We start from the raw sequence: 19080 nt of genomic DNA on the forward strand, positions 1-19080 counted from the left end.
AAAATTTAAATTAGTATACATTACTAAAATAAAGCTAAATGTCTTATAAATTTAAAAGCATTATATATATATGTAATTAAGTTATATCAAAATCCTTTTCATTCAAAGATCATAGCTAGCCCTCTTCACACAACTAATTCATTTTCATTGATGTGACACACAAATTAAAGTCTTTGTATTGTATAAATATAATATCTGAAAAGCTACTTCTCCCAACCACCATCCTTAAATTCTTTCTTTTTTTTCCCTAAGTGAATTGTGACAACAGTCCTTTATTTTATTTGGATTGATAAATTTGAATTTAACAATAAAAATTCAATAAGAAAGGATTTCAAATGACCGTTTATTGGAAAATTTTGAATTTAATATTTTTCAGTAAAATATAATTCAAAATAAGAGTATAAGAATTTGAACTAAAATTATTCAAATAAATTCAAATGATTTATTAATAATGAGTTAGAGCGGACATTTGATAAGTCTAGTCCAATTTCTTGCTCATCATGATCTAATAATTAAATGAAGATTTTAGCTAGAACATGTCACATCCCTATTGCACGGATGAAATAATATATTGATATTGGATAGTGTAGGTTTGCGTCCTACATCGGTAGCATTCGAGGGGATTTGTGCAGGTTAATAAGTCCCAAGCCTTCATCTTTGGTTTGAAGTGGGGAAAAATATGTGGTATTGGTCAGAGTGGACAATATCATTTAGGGCTTCAATCACGATGCGTGAGTGCATGGAACTCATTTGGCGCCCTTTCCAAACCCTTAGGTCAGGTCGTTGATGATACTAGATATTCTTGGCTCCCATCTCATATTAGTAGTAGATAAGGAACTTGTGCAGCTTATAAGGTCAAAGACTGTGAGACACATTTTTAAATAAAATCGCACAACTTCCTCAAAAGCAGACAATATCTCATACATGAGTTACGGTCATGATGCACAAGTGAACATCATATTTTCCATACACATAGTAATTAAGATTATGATCCTTGCTTGACTTATCTTTAGGCTTCGTTTAGTTCAATTGAAAAGAAAAAAGAAAAAGTGAAAAAGGAGGAGGAGAAACGGGAGGAGGAAAATATTACTTTTTCTTTAAATGTTTGGTACGATGAAAAGGGAAATAAATTTAAATTTTTTTTTCTTTGTGTGATACAAGAAGAATAAATTAGTAATGACATATTAAATTTTGTAATTTTATCAATTAATTATTTCCTGTTCATTTAGTAATAAAAAAAAACAAGTCAAAATTAAAATAATTTTAAATTATTAAAAAATTAAAAATTAAACCTAAAAAATTGTATACAAATATGCATTAAACAAGAACAAGAAATAATAGATATCGATATTTCAAAATAAAAGAGCCCTTTTTATAAATAACTCATGTCAATAAGCAATATAGTAAATGAAAAAGTGGGTATTTTTTTTTAATCATTTTAATCTTATACGTTTACTTTTCCGATTAATTCTAAATGAAATTAAAATTGATTTCCCGAAAAGTTTTATTTACATTCAATTTCACTTTCCTTTCTTTTATTCTCCCTCACCAAACATGAAATTATTTTTCATACGTTTCTTTTTTACTTTCACTTTTTTTTTTTTTTTATACTATTTTGTGATGGAACCAAACAATGTATTAATTCCAAATGCTCTAGGATTTGTACCATTTTAACTAGGTTGGGCCAATTTGAGTAAAAACATACCCTTCTGACCGTTGATCTCTCAATATCGGACGATTCTGTTTCGATCGTCTCATTTTGATGTGGCCGGCGTACTTGGGGTCTTTGTGTATAAATACCATAAGGTACCAAATAATTAATGCTTTCCTACTCTTTTAATTATACATTATTTACTTTTTACAAACTTATTTATTTAATTGTCGGGCGATTTTAATTACCGAATACCTAACTTTTTTTAGCATAGCACTTAGGTACAAATTAGATATTGAAGATTAATCCATAACCAGTCAAAGTTGGCCACTCTACAAAAAAATATATCAGTAATTTTCTATATTATAATTACAACAATTTTGGTCATGGCTAGTATTTTTGTCTCGTCTGTAGAAAGAATAATTAATTGCCGCTGTATATATAAATTCGAGTAGATCAGAGTCCCGCCCCGGACAGAACTGGTTTAGGTCTAATTAATGGGTTTTGGTATAGGTTTGAGTTTATTTTTTAGAACTTTGTTGAGAATTCGTCCTGAACTCGCATTGGATTCGAACACCGAACGTTATCATTATTAATAATTATTTTTTTTTAAATTCTGAAATTTTGAATTTTGAGTTCTTTTATTTACCCGCTTTGCTTATTTGAACATTATAAGGCTTTCATAAAAAATATGTCAGTTTATTATAATTAATTATCATGGCTAAAAATAAAAAATAAATTTAATAGATCATGATTCTGCAATGACTATTAGCCGTTTTGTCTATAAGAGAGGTCAAAATATTAAGCCGTTTTAGTAAATTGGATTTTTTGTTTAAGAATAATTAAAAAATTAAATACTAAAAATAAGTATAAAATCGTGAAGTTCATGCGAAACTTGAGCGAACAGTAAGTCGTACAGTGGAGCATTGATCGCACATCACATCATGATTTGATTACGTTTACGGCAACAGGGTCATATATTCGTGCCAAACCCTTCATCTAGGAGGTTGATGATGTTGGCATGTATCCTATATCGATTATAAATGAGGAGCTCTAGTAGCTTATAAGTCTTAAAATCTCATTCCCCTAGTGAATTACTTTTTCATAACAGAACTGTGAGGCTCATATAAAACAATACAATTAATGCCTTGCACAACACGTATCGATCATGTCACATCATACCCGTTTATATGAACAATGCCATGTACCTCTTGCATGCCTCTTGTATGGGAGACTGATGATGCTGGCGACTGTCCTATATCAATTGCAAATAAAGAGTTTGAGTAATTTACAAATCCAAAATCTTATCCTCTTGATAAATTCCTTTTTATGACAAAATTGTAAAACTCATGATATGAAATTAGAGCAAAACATACCTCATGCAATGAGGCAGCAATCGTGTCATTCGTCATATCACTTTGGTTAATTCTTGGGAAGCGAACACTAGGTTAATTATTTTTTTATTACTTAAAAATAAACAAATTATACTTTCAGGAATTAATTTAAATTAACTAACACATAATATAAAAGGGAAAATTAAAAAAATTCTAATACTCTATCAAATGATTCAACTTTAAGACAGAGGAGTCTAATCGGACATAAATTTGAAATGAAAAACTAATATAAATCCTATTCTAATATCAAGAAAGATACGGGGGGGGGGGGGGGAAGAGATAGAAAAAAGCTATGTCCTTTACTCCTTAGCTCGCCTAATATATGCTTCATAAGTCTGTATAGCATTCTCGTCCCCTAAAAAACTAATCCTTCTCGTCTTGCTCCAACCTTCTGAATACGATGAATTGCAATATGTGGATGAATCCAGAGCGTTCTTGTCCCTTGAAAACGCCTGAAGTCTTCTATTAAACCGACTAGAAAGTTAGTAGAATCACAGAATGGATAAGAGTTTGTTTTTCTCACTTTAGTCCTTTAAATTTATAAAATTATCAAATTGCACCCTCTCTCTTTTTTTTTTCTCTCCAGCAAAAAACAATACTTTTTATGTTTTTGTATGCTGAATAAATATAACTATCTAATACGAACAATGAAAACTTCAAACTTTCTCCAGACATAACACGCAACTACATATCCCTCAATTCAAAATAATTCGATTTTTATCCGACATTTTCAATGAAAAAACAAAATAACCCGTTGCGTATCTGTTATCAATACACATTTGCCATAATCTTTTACAATTCAATCATCATAAGTCAATCATAACAAATAATTCACACAAACATATATATTGATGTTACACATTGGATAGTCCTTTTTGACTTGATTAACATTGTTGAATCCCTTATAATTGGAATGTGAAGGAAGGGTGAGCAGCTACCCTTTATGTGCACGTGTAGAAGGGCGATGAGAGCGCAAGTAGTACTATATGCAAGCTGCCAAAAGGGGCTGACAGTTTGGAGGAGTTATTGCATCCGCTCCGCTTGACCAATTAATGACACTCATTAATTGCTGCTCGACAACTCCTTCCTCTGCCAACCTTTTTGGTTGGAATTTCATTTCAATTATATTCAATTCACTGTGTCATAAATATTTATTTTATTTTTTTATATCAAATTTATGTTTTATTTTTTTGTTATATTATTTAGTTCAAATTTTTTGTTTCCTTTTTGCTGTTATGGGTAACTAATTAAATTTTTAATACATTTTTTTTGTGTAATTATGTGTATTATTGGAATTAGGGATGATTACATTTAAGGAAAAGTATTATTTTAGTTCGCTAAGTATGCTAATTTTAATTTTAGTCCGATAATTATGTCCATTTTTGTTTAGGTCCAGTAACTTACGAAATTGCTTACTTTTAGTCTTCTGGCAGATTTTCAGATAATTTTGCTCCTATGAGTGTATATGGACTAAAACTGTTTTTCAAAAGTTGCATAGAGGTATAATTATCCGAAAATCTATCAGATGGACGAAAATAACAATGAGATGGCAAGTTGGTAGGGGTGATATCATCATATGCATTAATAGATAGAGAAGGCGTTCAACCCTTCAACCTCCAACCACTAAACATACTGATATCTACACCACTGATGTAACCTCATATATCTTCTACTTGCACAACTCCATCACCATAATTGCCCACCTCCATTGCTTCAACTTTACTAACTTATAAAGTTTAATTTAATAAAAATACATATACACATCTATTTATGATATATGTATATAAATTATGATAGGTTCAGGTTAAATCCGAACCCATGTATTACCTAGATGGGTTTGACGCACTTGTTGGCATCGGGGCCAATAAAGTGAAATGCAGTTGGGTTTGGGGCGGTCTTGGGTTTTGCCCTAAACCCACCGCGTTAGATTCTTAATTTTTTTATATTTAATATTAATTATTAAAAAATTATGTATTCAATATAAATTCGTCAAGATTTTGCATGGACAACTATATGAATGTATTATGTAATTTATTTTAAATCAAACAATTATGTTAGATTATCTATAACCTGTAATGCACGAACAATACAAAACAAGTCCGGTGCAGTGTCCGACACACCTCAGACACGTGTAGGATACTGCATCCATCTATATAAAAATTTAAAATAAAAAGGGAAAAAAAAGGACACGGCATCGAATTAGCCACGAGCACGCCTGTCCGGCGTGTCCAACATATTTTGGAGGCCTGTTCAATACGTTGGATTACTAAAATTTTTTCATTGCGTGCTTTTTATGATAAACTTATTATATATACTTTTGAAGCCACATTTGGCTAAAATTTTGGATGTAAGACATATTTTTTTATGTTTTATCTTGATATTCTCATATTGCATCTTTTAATTTTATGTGAAACTGAGAATATATAATAAAAAATATATTATACATAGCCACGTCTTGTTTTCTATGAGCAACTCGTGTACTAGCTCTGATCCATTGTGTTTTGACACTAAGCTAAGAGTGGTAGTGTTAGACGAGATAGAACAAGTAAAAGTTGTAGAAAATTTTCAGCAACTTTTCCACGAAATTTTGACAGATGCAAAATCCATTGCAAACACAATTATGACGGATGAAAAAATTATTAATATATTATTTAAAAAATAATATTTCTTGACCTTGTCGTCTTACTTTTAAACACTTGGTCTTCCTTCTATAAGAGGAAGATGAGAAAATATAGGGATTTTTGTTAGGGAAAAGTATTATTTTAGTTCGCTAAGTATGCCTAATTTTAATTTTAGTCCGATAACTATGTCCATTTTTGTTTAGGTCTAGTAACTTACGAAATTGCTTACTTTTAGTCCTCTGGTAGATTTTCGAACAATTTTATTCCTATGCAACTTTTGAAAGGCAGTTTTAGTCCATATGCACTCATAGGGGTAAAATTGCCTGAAATCTGCCAGATGACTAAAAGTAGCAATTTTGTAAGTTCTGGACCTAAATAAAAATGAATATAATTATCGAACTAAAATTAAAATTAGATATACTTAACGGACTAAAATAATATTTTTTTCTTTTTAATAGTTACGATCTACGTCTACTACAGATATAGAATAAGTATCTTACCACGATCATATGTTGATAACTGTTGGTCAAGTAGGCCACACCCTACGTGCCTCCACATCAATGGGAGTTGACATCTATTGATTGTTGAAGGTAGGTCAAATATGCAAATTCCTGTTGGTTTCTCAAACCGATTGCTGATGAGATGGACAAAGAGGTGGTTGGGCCAAATAATGGACTTCATTTCTGGGCCTTTGGACATTTCAACCTTCTTGTGCTGAATTTTGGTCCTCATAAAAAGACGTTGTCGTGGTATCAATACATAGTGACAACTTTAAACTTCCAAGTTAGAATTAGTGTCAATAGTTTATTAGTTATATTTTTAAAGATTGAATTAATTATAAATTATTGTTTTTTTACTCAAACTCTATATATGATTTCCTATTTATAACATACTTTGAAGCATATCAATCAAATTATTAAAATACAAGATGTTAAACTTTGAGATGTAAACCAATTCAACTCATCATATTAGTATAATTTAGAAGGGTTAATTACATTTAGATTATTTTTAAAAATATAAAGTTATATTTTTTTTCTAAAAAGTTATGAACTTATATTTGCACCCCTTTGGAAAAATTTTCATTTACAACAGTACTCATTTTCGTACACTATAAAAAAAGATGGGATTTGGATTTTTTTTTTTTTTTTAAATTTTGGAACGGTTACGAGAACACATAACTTATTTGGAGAGGACTCTACAACGAATTTGGAACGGATGGAAATCGGTTCCTGCAATTGGCGTCATAAAAATTTAGAAACGATTTACTCCATGTCGTTCCAACTTGGGACGGTAATTATACCAGTCACTGAAAATCGTTTCTAATGTCAATTTAGTCCAAAAAATTTTTAATTTAGGAACTGTAACAGTTAGGGACGGGGTTTGGAATGATTACTTATATTTTTTAGGTGAAATTTTGGAACGATATTTGTAATACTCCGTTGTAATGCTATTTTAGAACTGTTTTTTCTTTTTTAATTGGGATCACTTTAGGAACGATGTTTGGAACAGTTTTTTGCAACGGGTTATTGAATTTGGAACATATTTGTAGAACTGTTTTATTAATAGCATTAGGAACGATTTATATAATTTGAAACACATATTAGATAATGATTAGTAATTCTATTTGTAACGGTTATATATAAATTTTTAGAACGGTTCATCCAGTTTAGAAACACTTTTTTTTGGGAGTAGTCTTTGTAATGGATTTTTATAAAATTTGTAACATTTTCTTTAGTATTACTAAACTCGTTCATAAGTTTTGAATTTTATATTTTTTCATAAATTATTGATATATGTAATAAATTTGAATAAATATAAATTTATACATTTTAATAAATTTTTAGATATAATTAATTTAATTTAAAAAAACTAGAATTAATTATATCTATAAATATAATTAATTGAATAAATATAGAATAATTAGAATTTAATAAACATTATGAAATAATAATAATAAAAAATTATATTAATATGAAAAAGTATTTAATTACAAAAATAAAAAATATATAAAACCTAATCTAAAAGGTCCTCGTCAGCATCGTCCTGATTCTTAGTCGGGGGATCAGTCGGAGGTTGTGCTGCAGTGGATGAGGAGGCCCGCATCATGTCCATCATGTCGGCCATCATCGTCTCGAGACGGCCGATACGGTCCTCCATGGCTGGGTTTGGCGATGTTGGTGTTGGTGGCGGTGGCGATGGTGATTTGAATGTGCGGCTGGAGACATGGGCCTTAGAAGCAAGGCCGAATACTCGACCCTTGTTCTTGCCCTCGATTGCAGCTAGCTACATCTGTTGCTCCGTCATCTCCACCGAAGCCTCAGATTCAGCGGGGCATCGAGGTCATTGGCCGTGGGCTGAGGCTAATGGCAATCCAGCATCTTTTGGAACGTCTCCTGCAAAACAAACAAAATCGTTAGTACTTTATTAAATGAATAATTAATTATTAAAAAAATAATATCAATAAATTAGCTACTTACCACCACCTCCATGCCCTCGGCTCGCTCCAATCCCCATCCTCTTTTTACTTGTAGCAGCGGTTGAATAACTCCATTTGTTTGGGCAATCGTCCGAGGTGTGTTTCCTGTATAAGGAAAAAACAGTAAATTAATTAGAATCATATTTAAAAGTAATGATTTAACCCACAAATATTTTTTATGTACTTACCAACTTTCTCTTGTGCTTGTCGACAGAGGAAGACTCGCCCCGCCCGCTCCGCGAAAGACAGTCGAGGATACCGTGGTTTCACCATCCAATACGCCTTATTCTTGGAGGATTCCTGCTAGAAGTCCTTGTCAGCCCAGTACGACTAGAGCTGGTGCCAGACCTCGTTGGAAAGCCATAGTGTCCTGACCAGGCTGAATTGGGCGACGGAGAAGGTCTTTCAGATATACTTCTCGGCCCACATGTGGAAGATCTGGAACATTGACTCATTGTCACAGTCCCACCAGTATGTTATCCACAGCAATAAGATTAAACAAAACATTAGTAAAATAAATTAAACAGTTAGATTATATTAGATAAAAATAAATTAATTTATAACTAATTAACTTCATGCTCTCGAACCAGAAATGCTAGTCCTTTGACAGCACTTATGGCAGGCACAGCCACGGGTGGGGGGAAATGTCCCCAACACGACCACATTGATGTGCTCGTGGAACCACCTGGTAGACCTTAATTTAATTTAATATTAAATAATTAATTAAAATTTTCAAGATAAGATAATTAATAATAAAAAAATTAGGTAACAAACTTACCTAACATCATCGAGGCTGATGTATTGGCGCGCTGATGATGGTGGTGGTGGTGGAGCAGCCGCCAGTGTGGCAGGCTGCTGTAACGCGTTATCCGCAGCCGTACATGCAGCTCTAGATGTACCAGCATCATCTGGAGTCTGCGGGTTGGGGGAAGGTGTGGTCATATCCGGTGGTGTGGGTGGTAGAGGGGATGCTTCCCGATGGTACTAGTGGCAGTGGCGGGCCACGACCACGACCACGACACGCCCTTTACCACGCACTAGAGGCAGCGTACACTAGACATTATTTACACCAATTATATAAAAATATTAGTCTAAATTTTTGGATTATTGACACTAATATGTTAATAAAAATGAATATACTATTTATTATTATTATTATTATGTAAAAATATTAATATTGGAAAAATTGGTCTAAATTAATTTTGTGATTATGTACATTATTATGTAAAATTGTTAGTACATATTGGGAATAATGTGCTAATTTATTTTAATTTTTTTTATTATTATGTAAAAATATTAATATTGGGAAAAATGATCTAAATTAATTTTGTGATCATTATTATGTAAAATGTTAGTATATATTAAGAATATTGTTCTAATTTTTTTTATTATTATGTAAAAATATGTTTATGTGAATATTGTTAAATATTGGGCAAATTGATCTAAATTAATTTTGTGATTAATTTAGACTATTATGTAAAAATATATTATTGGGAATATTGTTCAATTTTTTTTATTATTATGTACAAATTTATTAATGTGAATAATGTTCCAATTTTTGTGATTATTTACATTTATTATGTATAAATTACGCATAAATTGCATAAATTACACAAAAATTGCATAGATTGCATAAAAATTGTATAAATTGCATAAATCGTCAGGAACATATACTCAAAACTCATGCACATTCCTAGTGGGAGATTGTATGGTGTAATTATAACGGGCTAACATGAATACGTACGACCGTACTTCCGGTGTAGAGCAAACCCATCCTTGCACAAATCCAATCTAACATTACGGGGCTTTGCTGCAAAATTAGAATTTGTTTGGTCAAAATGTCTCTATGCCTTTGCATCGGGCGGATGTCACATGGATCCCTCCTACGTCTGATGGCTGGCATGCCATGTCATATGTTTGGCAATCCCTTCTGAAGAATATAATCTCTACAGACGAGGGGTAAGCGGTAGGTACCTTACAATGGTCTACGAGGTCTTCTTGCGGTTAGGATTTCGCTCCCTGATCGACTTGTACCTAACTTCTCTATAAAACTTACAGTAGTCCACATCAATGTCATCCTTCCAGTAAAACATGCAACTATTCTTACACGTATCAATCTTCTCAACAAGTAGACCCAAGTCTCTTACCAACTTTTTCGTACTATAGTAATCCAGTGGTAGGGTGTGGCCGAGGGGCAATATATTATTAGCCCACCGTGATATTGATCATATGTTCGCTCAAATAAATAGGCCTCGACCTTGATATTCACTAACTCAACAACAGTTGCCAATTGAGATTTGGTGCAACCGTTCCACAACGACTGCTCGGCAGCATGCACTATATCGTGAAACCGATTTGCTAGTCCAGATACATAATCATAGAGGCTCCAACCATAATATGAACTAGGCTCGGTATCAGTAGAATACGAACTCGTACCACCATCAGGCGCACCATCCTATTTATAATTAGAAGACCAGAAAGTCTGCCTGCCAATATCAAAAACCATCCTCTGTGCCACATCACTCCAGTGTGTTCTCGAAACCTCTTCTTCATGCGCAGGAGTTTTCTCCTCCTGCAAAAGGGCCGCGGTGACGGTCTCAAAGTACTCCTTGCTATGAGAAGTCCAATTATAATATTTTGACATAAAATCTCTCATATACAAGTCAAAATTTACCTCGTTTGGGATTTTGAGAACTTTATATTTGTACTTCCAACAAGGCCACTTAATTTTCTCACCGTCCATATATGCATGTTGAGACTTGACTTATTGTATAAATGTAGTAAAACTAGCCTCATACTCTGGAGTAAGACCTGCCTTATTCGGCAGGTTCTTCTCATACATTCAGTCTCTCAATTGTCTTAACATGATGAGTCATACACACACACATATATCATTATAACATTAAATTTAATTAATAAAACTACAACAAATATAATTAATGGACAAATAAAGGGTTAAAGTTGTTACTTGATCAAAATAACTTCAAATATTAGCTAAAATTCGAGAGAGATGAGAAAATAGAGAGAATATATGAAGAATGGAGAAGAAAATGAGATTAAATGTAAAGAGAATCACATATATATATAGAAAAATTTGGAACAATCTTTGGCACGACTATTGAAACACATAGGATAAAATGCATAAAATCCCCCTGTATTTTGAAAAGTTTGCAAAAAGAACCCCCCTGTTTTTAGAATAGGCTAAAAGCTCCCATGTCTTTTGTAATATTCAGCTCAATCGCACTCTCTCCATTAAATCCAACTAACGGTGTTAATTTTTTAGAAAATGACCGTTATACCCTTACTTAATAAATATTATTTTTTATTTTAATGATCGTTGGATCTTTTTTGATCAAATATTGATCGTTAGATCTAATCAATTAATCTCAACCGTTAGATTTTAAAAAACAAAAGGTCTAGATTCAACAAATTATTTAACTTATATTATATATAAATAATTTAAAATTTTAAAGAATATATTATCATTATATAGTAAAAAAAAACTAACTACCCCACCCACCCCCTTAACCCCCACCACCCCCCAAAATCTCGTCGCCGGCGATAAGATTTTGTTAAAATCATCATATCTCCATAAATTCTTTACCAAATTGAGTGAGGTTGGTCTTCTTAGAATCGTCTTGAAGAAACGAGTCTGATGGTGGTGGTCTAAAACCGATATTCGATCGAACGGAGACGATTCAATGGCAAACATATTCGGCGATTATTGCTTAAGCCCACTATCTATGATTGACGAAAACTCAAATTAAAGATATGAAAATGTTCGTCTTGAAGAGATGATTCTAATGGTACCATTGGCCATCGAAAATTCGTCCGGACGGTGGAAAAGGGGCGAAATAGCAGATTTTCTTTCTTTTTTTTAATTTTTTAATTAATTTTAATTATATTAATTAAAATACATTTTAGTTAATTAAGAATATTTTAAATATTTATAATAATTAAATATTTTTGGCTAATTAATAATAATTGTTGTACTTAAATATATATTTTAATTAATTAAAAATAATTTTAGATTTAATAATTAACAATTATAAATTATTTGAATTTAAATATAATATAATATTTAATATTAAATATAATTTAATATAGCAAAATTTAATACTTATTTTTAGAGTTTGAAATGACAAAAGGAAGACACAAAACAAGCCAAAAAACCCTTTGTATATTATATAGACCCATAGAGGTGCATTTTACTCTAAATTATCATTAAATATGAACCTAAAATCGCAGAAAATGACTACCAAACACAGCAGACGCGCGTCTCCTCCACTTCCCATTAGTTGCTAACAGAATGGGAGTTTTTTGCTGACTAAAACAAAACAGGAGGGGGTTTTTAGCCTATTTTGAAAACAGATGGTGTTTTTTGCATATTTTTTAAAATACAGGGGAATTTCATACATTTTGTCCGGAACACATAATTAGCCATTCAAATATAGCCGTTATTTCACTTTTAGTAACAATCATAGGCCCATATTTAGGCATAGTTCCTTTGAAATATGACCGTTGTTGTATTTTTTGGAACGATTTTAGTCATACAATACCAATGCGATATGAAAACCATTACAAATTGTAACACATTTAGTCACAGTATCTGTAATACATCAATCTTTAAGTAAAAATCGCATTTAGGAATAGTCTTTGTAATACTGCAACAGGCTCCTACCTGAATCGTTACAAATTGTACCTTATTTCAAACTACATTTACCAATTGTCATTTTTTTCACATTGATTGTGACATCTATAGGCACGGTCTATTGAGGATCGTCTCTAATCTAAACAATGTGTTACAAAAATAATTTCATCTATTAACTATTACAGATTTTGACTGGTATTAGGCATGGAAGTGGTCACTGTTCTTTTGGAACTCATTTGATAACAGTATTACCATTCCAAAATTCTTTAACTTATAAAATGAGGATCATGACGGCATCGATCAGTTTTCGTTCCTTATGAGTGCCAAAAAAGACACAAACATTGGAACAGTCATTCCATCCGTTCCATATCCCGCATTTTTTTATAGTGATATTCAAACTCATGACACTCAAGTAAATAACCAAAATAGAAAATGTAATATGATTTGAAATAGAAAATTCAACTCAATTTCAAAATATCTCGATTACCATAACACAAACTAGAATATGAGAGGAGAGAAAATGACATAAACAATAACTTGAAAGAGAATTGACATAAACTTTCTCAAATGAGCCACGAGCCATGTGAAATAATCGAACCTGTTCATAGAAACTAACATATATAAAATATATCAATATTTCAAAACCAATCAATATATTGTTATAATATTTAATACACAATATATCAATATTTCTAAATTAATCAAAACTCAAAGCAAATAAATATTATTATCAAAAGTACATTAATACTTATATTAGTAGATTTTGAACTCATCATATTTTCCAGCGTACAATCAAGAAAATGAATAGTACACTAATGTCAAATATATGCCGATATTCCCAACTATAGAAACAAAGAACATACTAATATTTTGCTTACTTAAAAAATAGGCAAAGTCGCAATGTATCATTGGGCCCGTGCCCAAATCTGGACTAAGCCAAAGGTTGCAATTTGACTCGCAACAATTTTCAATAGCTCACTTGGTTGGTATTAATAATTTATATAAAAATATAAATTCATCAGACATTTAATTAATTAATGTAAATTTAGATTATTTTATCAAAAACTAATCACTACTCTTGTAATGCTAAATAAACGAAAATTAGATTTATTCTATCCTCACATATTTACCTATCACACATTAATCCCGTTTAGATATGTAAACATGGCCTATACACTTATCATCCTACGGATTGCAGATTTTATTTTTATTTAACGGAATTCTTATAAATGTATTAAGTGATAAAAAAATTTAAGAATAATTATATTGCCTTTATATGAGATTTGGTATAATTATACGTAAATTTCTGTAATTTAAAAAATTATATTTAGTATTTTTTATATTTGTTTCCATATAACAAATAGATTTATTCTTTGATCAGAATTCTCCTAATTTACTGATATTAGCAAAATAAATATGAATTATTATATTAGTTTCAATTGACTTATTACTCACTTATTGTAATTTAAATAATTTTTTGTTGACTAAAATAGCCTTATAAGAGTGAAAGTATACATTTTCACATATGAGTAATTTGGTCAGAAATAATTTGCTTGACCTGCAATTGTTAAAAATAAGTCAATTAGAACTACATGTAGATTTCATTCAATTTTAACGTACATCGAATCTATTTGTCAATAGAAACAAACATAAAAATACTAAATTTATTTTCAAAAGTACGAAAAATTTAAGTATAATTACTCAAAACTCGTAAAACTACAGTGTAATTATTCTAAACTCGATACCTTATTATTAAGTGAGATCACCACCTTGATATGTCACTTCTTTTCTTCCAATTTATATATTTTTAATATCTAATTTAATTAATTAATTTATTTATCTATTAACTTTCCACTCAATTGTCCCATTCTTCTACACACCAAATCACTCTTCTAAACCTTCACATTGCTCACTATTTTCAACTTCCACAAATTCTTTACAACTTTTTATTTTCAATTTGAATATTTTTAATTTCTTCTATTAAAACATATTTTTAAAAAATATAAATTATATTTTAAAAATTTTATTTAATTATACACACTCATTTAAATGTGCAACAATTCAATGAATTGAGATTCCATCTCATGAGTATACATTCCATGTTTCCGGGGCCCACAGGCACATACATTACCAGTACCAGATCTCCATTACCAGCACCCACCCACCGACGCCAGAGTACATCGGCACTCACATCCACTTTCTGTTCCCCCGTGCCTATAGTGCTCATTCCCTCATCCTCCACTCCCTACTCCCACTTCAACAATTCAACCCGTGACTCCCACTTCAAGAATTCAACCCGTGACTGCATTTCCAGATCACTACCTTCCAAAATCAGTGGAATCACTCAGGATTTCTTATGCAAAAGAGTCTCAGTGGATTACTTTCTTTTCGTCTTAATTCATACAACTAATTCTGCCCATACGTTCTTGATTCCGGCCTTATTATGCAGCACAGAAAACCTATAAAATCCCCACTCCCACCCATTTTGGCCCCTCCAACGAACAGTCCCAAGCAATTTCAGAAATTGAAATTCATTCTCATTTCTATGGCTGCTCTTCTTTCTTTCGTTCTCATCTCTCTTCTCCTCTTCTTTACCATCTCCTCCGCCTCCCGCCACCACAAGTCCACCAAGACCGACAATCTACCTACTGGGTATGACATTATTAAGGAAGCCTGCAAGGCCTCACGCGACCCTTCCACATGCCAAGCCTCGTTGTCCCAGTCGGCCCATGTGCCTTCGAATGCTAATGTTGTGGAAGTAATCCAATCCGCCTTGTGGGTTTCGTCGCAGAATCTTAACAAGGGTCGAGGGATGGTTCAGGATATCCTGGACGCGTCAGCAGCTAATCAGAACCGCTCCAATGCAGCGAAGAATTGCCTGGAGTTGCTGCGTTACTCCGAGTATCGGATGAATTTGGTGGGCGACGCTCTGCCGCTTGGAAAGATGAAGGACGCGCGTGCCTGGATGAGCGCGGCGCTGGTGTATCAGTATGACTGTTGGTCGGCGCTCAAGTATGTGAACGACACGTCACTGGTGGACAAAACGATGGCCTTCTTCTACTCTTCATTACTGGGGTCCAGCAGCAACGCGCTGGGAATGATGGTAAATTATGATATCTTCGGTGAGAAAACTGGGTCTTGGGTCCCGCCCAAGACGGAGCGCGACGGATTCTGGGAACCCGTATCAGACTCTCCCTCCACCGTATCAATGGGGAGCGTGCCGTTGGGGCTGAAGGCGGACGCAACGGTGTGCAAGGGCAGCGATGGATGCGACTACGAGACAGTGCAGCAGGCGGTCAATGCTGCCCCAGATAATGCCGGGTTGGGTAGTCGGTTCGTGATATATATCAAGGCCGGGGTTTATGAGGAGACGGTTCGGGTTCCCTTGGAGAAGAAGAATGTGGTGTTCTTGGGTGATGGCATGGGCAAAACGATCATTACAGGGTCTATGAATGTGGGCCAGCAGGGTGTGTCCACCTACAACTCCGCCACAGTAGGTGAGTTCACTGTTGGTTGCTTTCTGATGCTAACTATTAGTCTCTTTTTCATGAATCAGACTCACTGAATAGATATGCTAATCAAATCTTTTCATATTGGTTTTGCTGGAAGGAATCAGGCCTCTGCTAAGTAATTTATCTCCATATGCTGGTTTCCTATATATGTATAATACTCATTTGAACTGGATAGGTTTAAAATTTTAAGCCTGGAATTTGATTGTAGCTCGATGACATGAACTGGGGGAATTTGCTAACTTGTGTGAAGTCATCAGGGATGGAGCAAGAATTCATGGTTTTGGTGTGAAATAAACATTTCGACTCAGATGATAGGTTATTGAGGCATTTCAAGTATGTCAAATTCTTTTAATACACTTTAATTTCTGTATAAAATTTGATATTGACAAGGTCAAGTAACTATGACATTATTGGTTTGAATGCTCATGGTCTCTTGATTTGGATTGCTTGGCATCCAGACATGAAATTAGGAGATCGTTGGGTATGCTGGAATAACCCCTAATTAAAATGACCCAACGCTAAATTGTTTTGAGTTGGAATAGATTGATGGGCTTAAAGACTGGAGCTCAAGATTTGTAATGTGTATAGTAAATGAAAGAACCATATGAGGTATATAGAGGTTGCCGGTGTGTCCGAAGATGTAGGGAGCCATGTGGCATAATCCAGTCCGTCCACACAGGGTTGAACTACAGCTGTAATGGTCAATAGATCCTCAATCGGATCCGACCTGAACCTAGCCAATGTCTATGGATCCTTTTCTTGTAAAGGATACTTTGTGTTTCTTTAGGGTGTACTTGTATTTTTAAAGAGGCTGCAATTTATCGTGTTGTTGATGCATCAAAACCTTTGTCTTGTGGTCACAATGCTGGCTGGCCTTGAGCATCTCTTTTTCACATGTTAAGAACATATGGCACCACCATACAGATACTTCCCCTCTGTTTTCAATGTGTCTTTTTATCAGTTGAGAGAGCAAAAGAGTGGGACTCTCATTCAATATGCTTTAGTAACTACTTTTTGAAGGACATTACACATAATCAAAGTGATTTATGCCAATGAAAATCTTGACACATATCTTGTATTGTCCGGCGAGCTACTTAGTATATGTTTCCTTCTGTTTACTTATTTCACTATTTAATTATATACGGTTGTGATGAAGTTTCGTTTCGGTGCCTAATTCACTGTTGTCTGACATTTGCATTCCTTGTAAAGGTGTTGTCGGCGATGGATTTATGGCTAGCGGTCTCACTATCCAGAATACGGCAGGCCCTGATGCACATCAAGCAGTTGCTTTCCGGTCAGATAGCGATCTTTCTGTGATAGAAAATTGTGAATTTGTTGGCAATCAAGACACCCTTTACGCCCACAGCCTACGTCAGTACTACAAGTCATGCCGAATCCAAGGCAATGTTGATTTCATATTTGGAAATTCAGCTGCATTCTTCCAAGACTGTCTCATACTTGTTGCCCCCCGGCAGCTGAAACCAGAAAAGGGTGAAAACAATGCTGTGACGGCCCATGGCAGAATAGATCCTGCCCAGTCAACAGGATTTGTCTTTCAGAACTGTGTGATTAACGGCACTGATACATACATGGCTTTGTATTATAGTAAACCCAGTGTGCATAAGAATTTCCTCGGTAGGCCATGGAAAGAGTATTCTAGGACGGTGTTCATTCACTGTACCTTGGAGGCTCTTATTACACCAGGCGGATGGATGCCTTGGAGTGGTGATTTTGCATTGAAGACCCTATATTACGGTGAATTCGAGAACACTGGGGCCGGATCCAATACATCCAACCGAGTAAGCTGGAGCAGCCGGATTCCAGCTCAGCATGCTTATTCATACTCGGTTCAGAATTTCATCCAAGGCGATCAATGGATTCCAGTATCGTCCTGATCACTCTAGAGTAAGACTATTGTAATAGAAAAGATTAGGCAGTCTTGTAATCATCAATTAATTTTACCAAAGAAATAATTGCAGAAATTTGAGGTTGTGATTGTCCCAAGTTATCACAAGGTTTCTCGCAAAAAACTTACCAAAGAATGTTAGTACCTGATACAGCTGAAGATCCTGCTTCTTACAATGCTTAGGTTTTGCTACTTCTGCTCCATTCTGCTGTTGCCTGCCAACTCTGCAGTAGATATGTATGAGCCTGGTCATGAGTCATGAGCTGAGCAATGTGACCTTACATTCAGATTCAACGATCTACTAGGGATAAAATTGTATTTTTTCTAATACTTTACAAACGTTGGAGAGTTGATACTTTACAAAGGCATTCCTTTGTCTTAGGTCATCCTGGTTATTTCCTTGTGCAAGGATGTTGGGTACGGGCCTCTGGTTCAAAAGGTTCTTTACGGGGCCTCCTTCTCATCCTCCTTGGGCTGTTGGGCTATCTCCAATAGGTCTTGGCCTCTTTTGTTCTTTTTTGGGTCATACACATTAATTACAATTCAGTGCAAACAAAAGAAAAGATTGTATGATTTTATTAACAATATTTATACTTATATATTCATAAATATTTAAATTTATATATCTCAAACCACATATTTATTTGGATAATATATGTACATATATTTAATTTTTTTTTGCATTTCACTTAATGCTATGTATTAAAATTGACTAAAGTACGTAATTTAAATACATCAATTAATGTATATTAATATTTTTATTTTAAATTTTTATATTTGTTCATACATCATGTGTGTGAATTGTTAATTTATTTTTTAAAAAAAAAAACCAAAAACACCAAGAAAACCGCAAAAAAATAGTAGTAGAC

At 33.5% G+C, this 19080-nt stretch overlaps 1 protein-coding gene across 1 annotated transcript; it reads left to right on the forward strand.

Annotated features, from left to right (window-relative positions):
* The first annotated feature begins 14947 nt into the window (after positions 1-14947).
* LOC105176164 (putative pectinesterase/pectinesterase inhibitor 51) lies at positions 14948-18313 on the forward strand. The gene is made up of 2 exons (XM_011098887.3): positions 14948-16290; positions 17515-18313. The coding sequence occupies exons 1-2, from the start codon at positions 15237-15239 to the stop codon at positions 18198-18200; spliced, it is 1740 nt and encodes a 579-aa protein (XP_011097189.1). The 5' UTR covers positions 14948-15236; the 3' UTR covers positions 18201-18313.
* The last annotated feature ends 767 nt before the right edge of the window (positions 18314-19080 follow it).

This window comes from Sesamum indicum, linkage group LG13 (assembly GCF_026168435.1).
Source record: "Sesamum indicum cultivar Baizhima isolate 11 linkage group LG13, ASM2616843v1, whole genome shotgun sequence".
NCBI lineage: Eukaryota > Viridiplantae > Streptophyta > Magnoliopsida > Lamiales > Pedaliaceae > Sesamum > Sesamum indicum.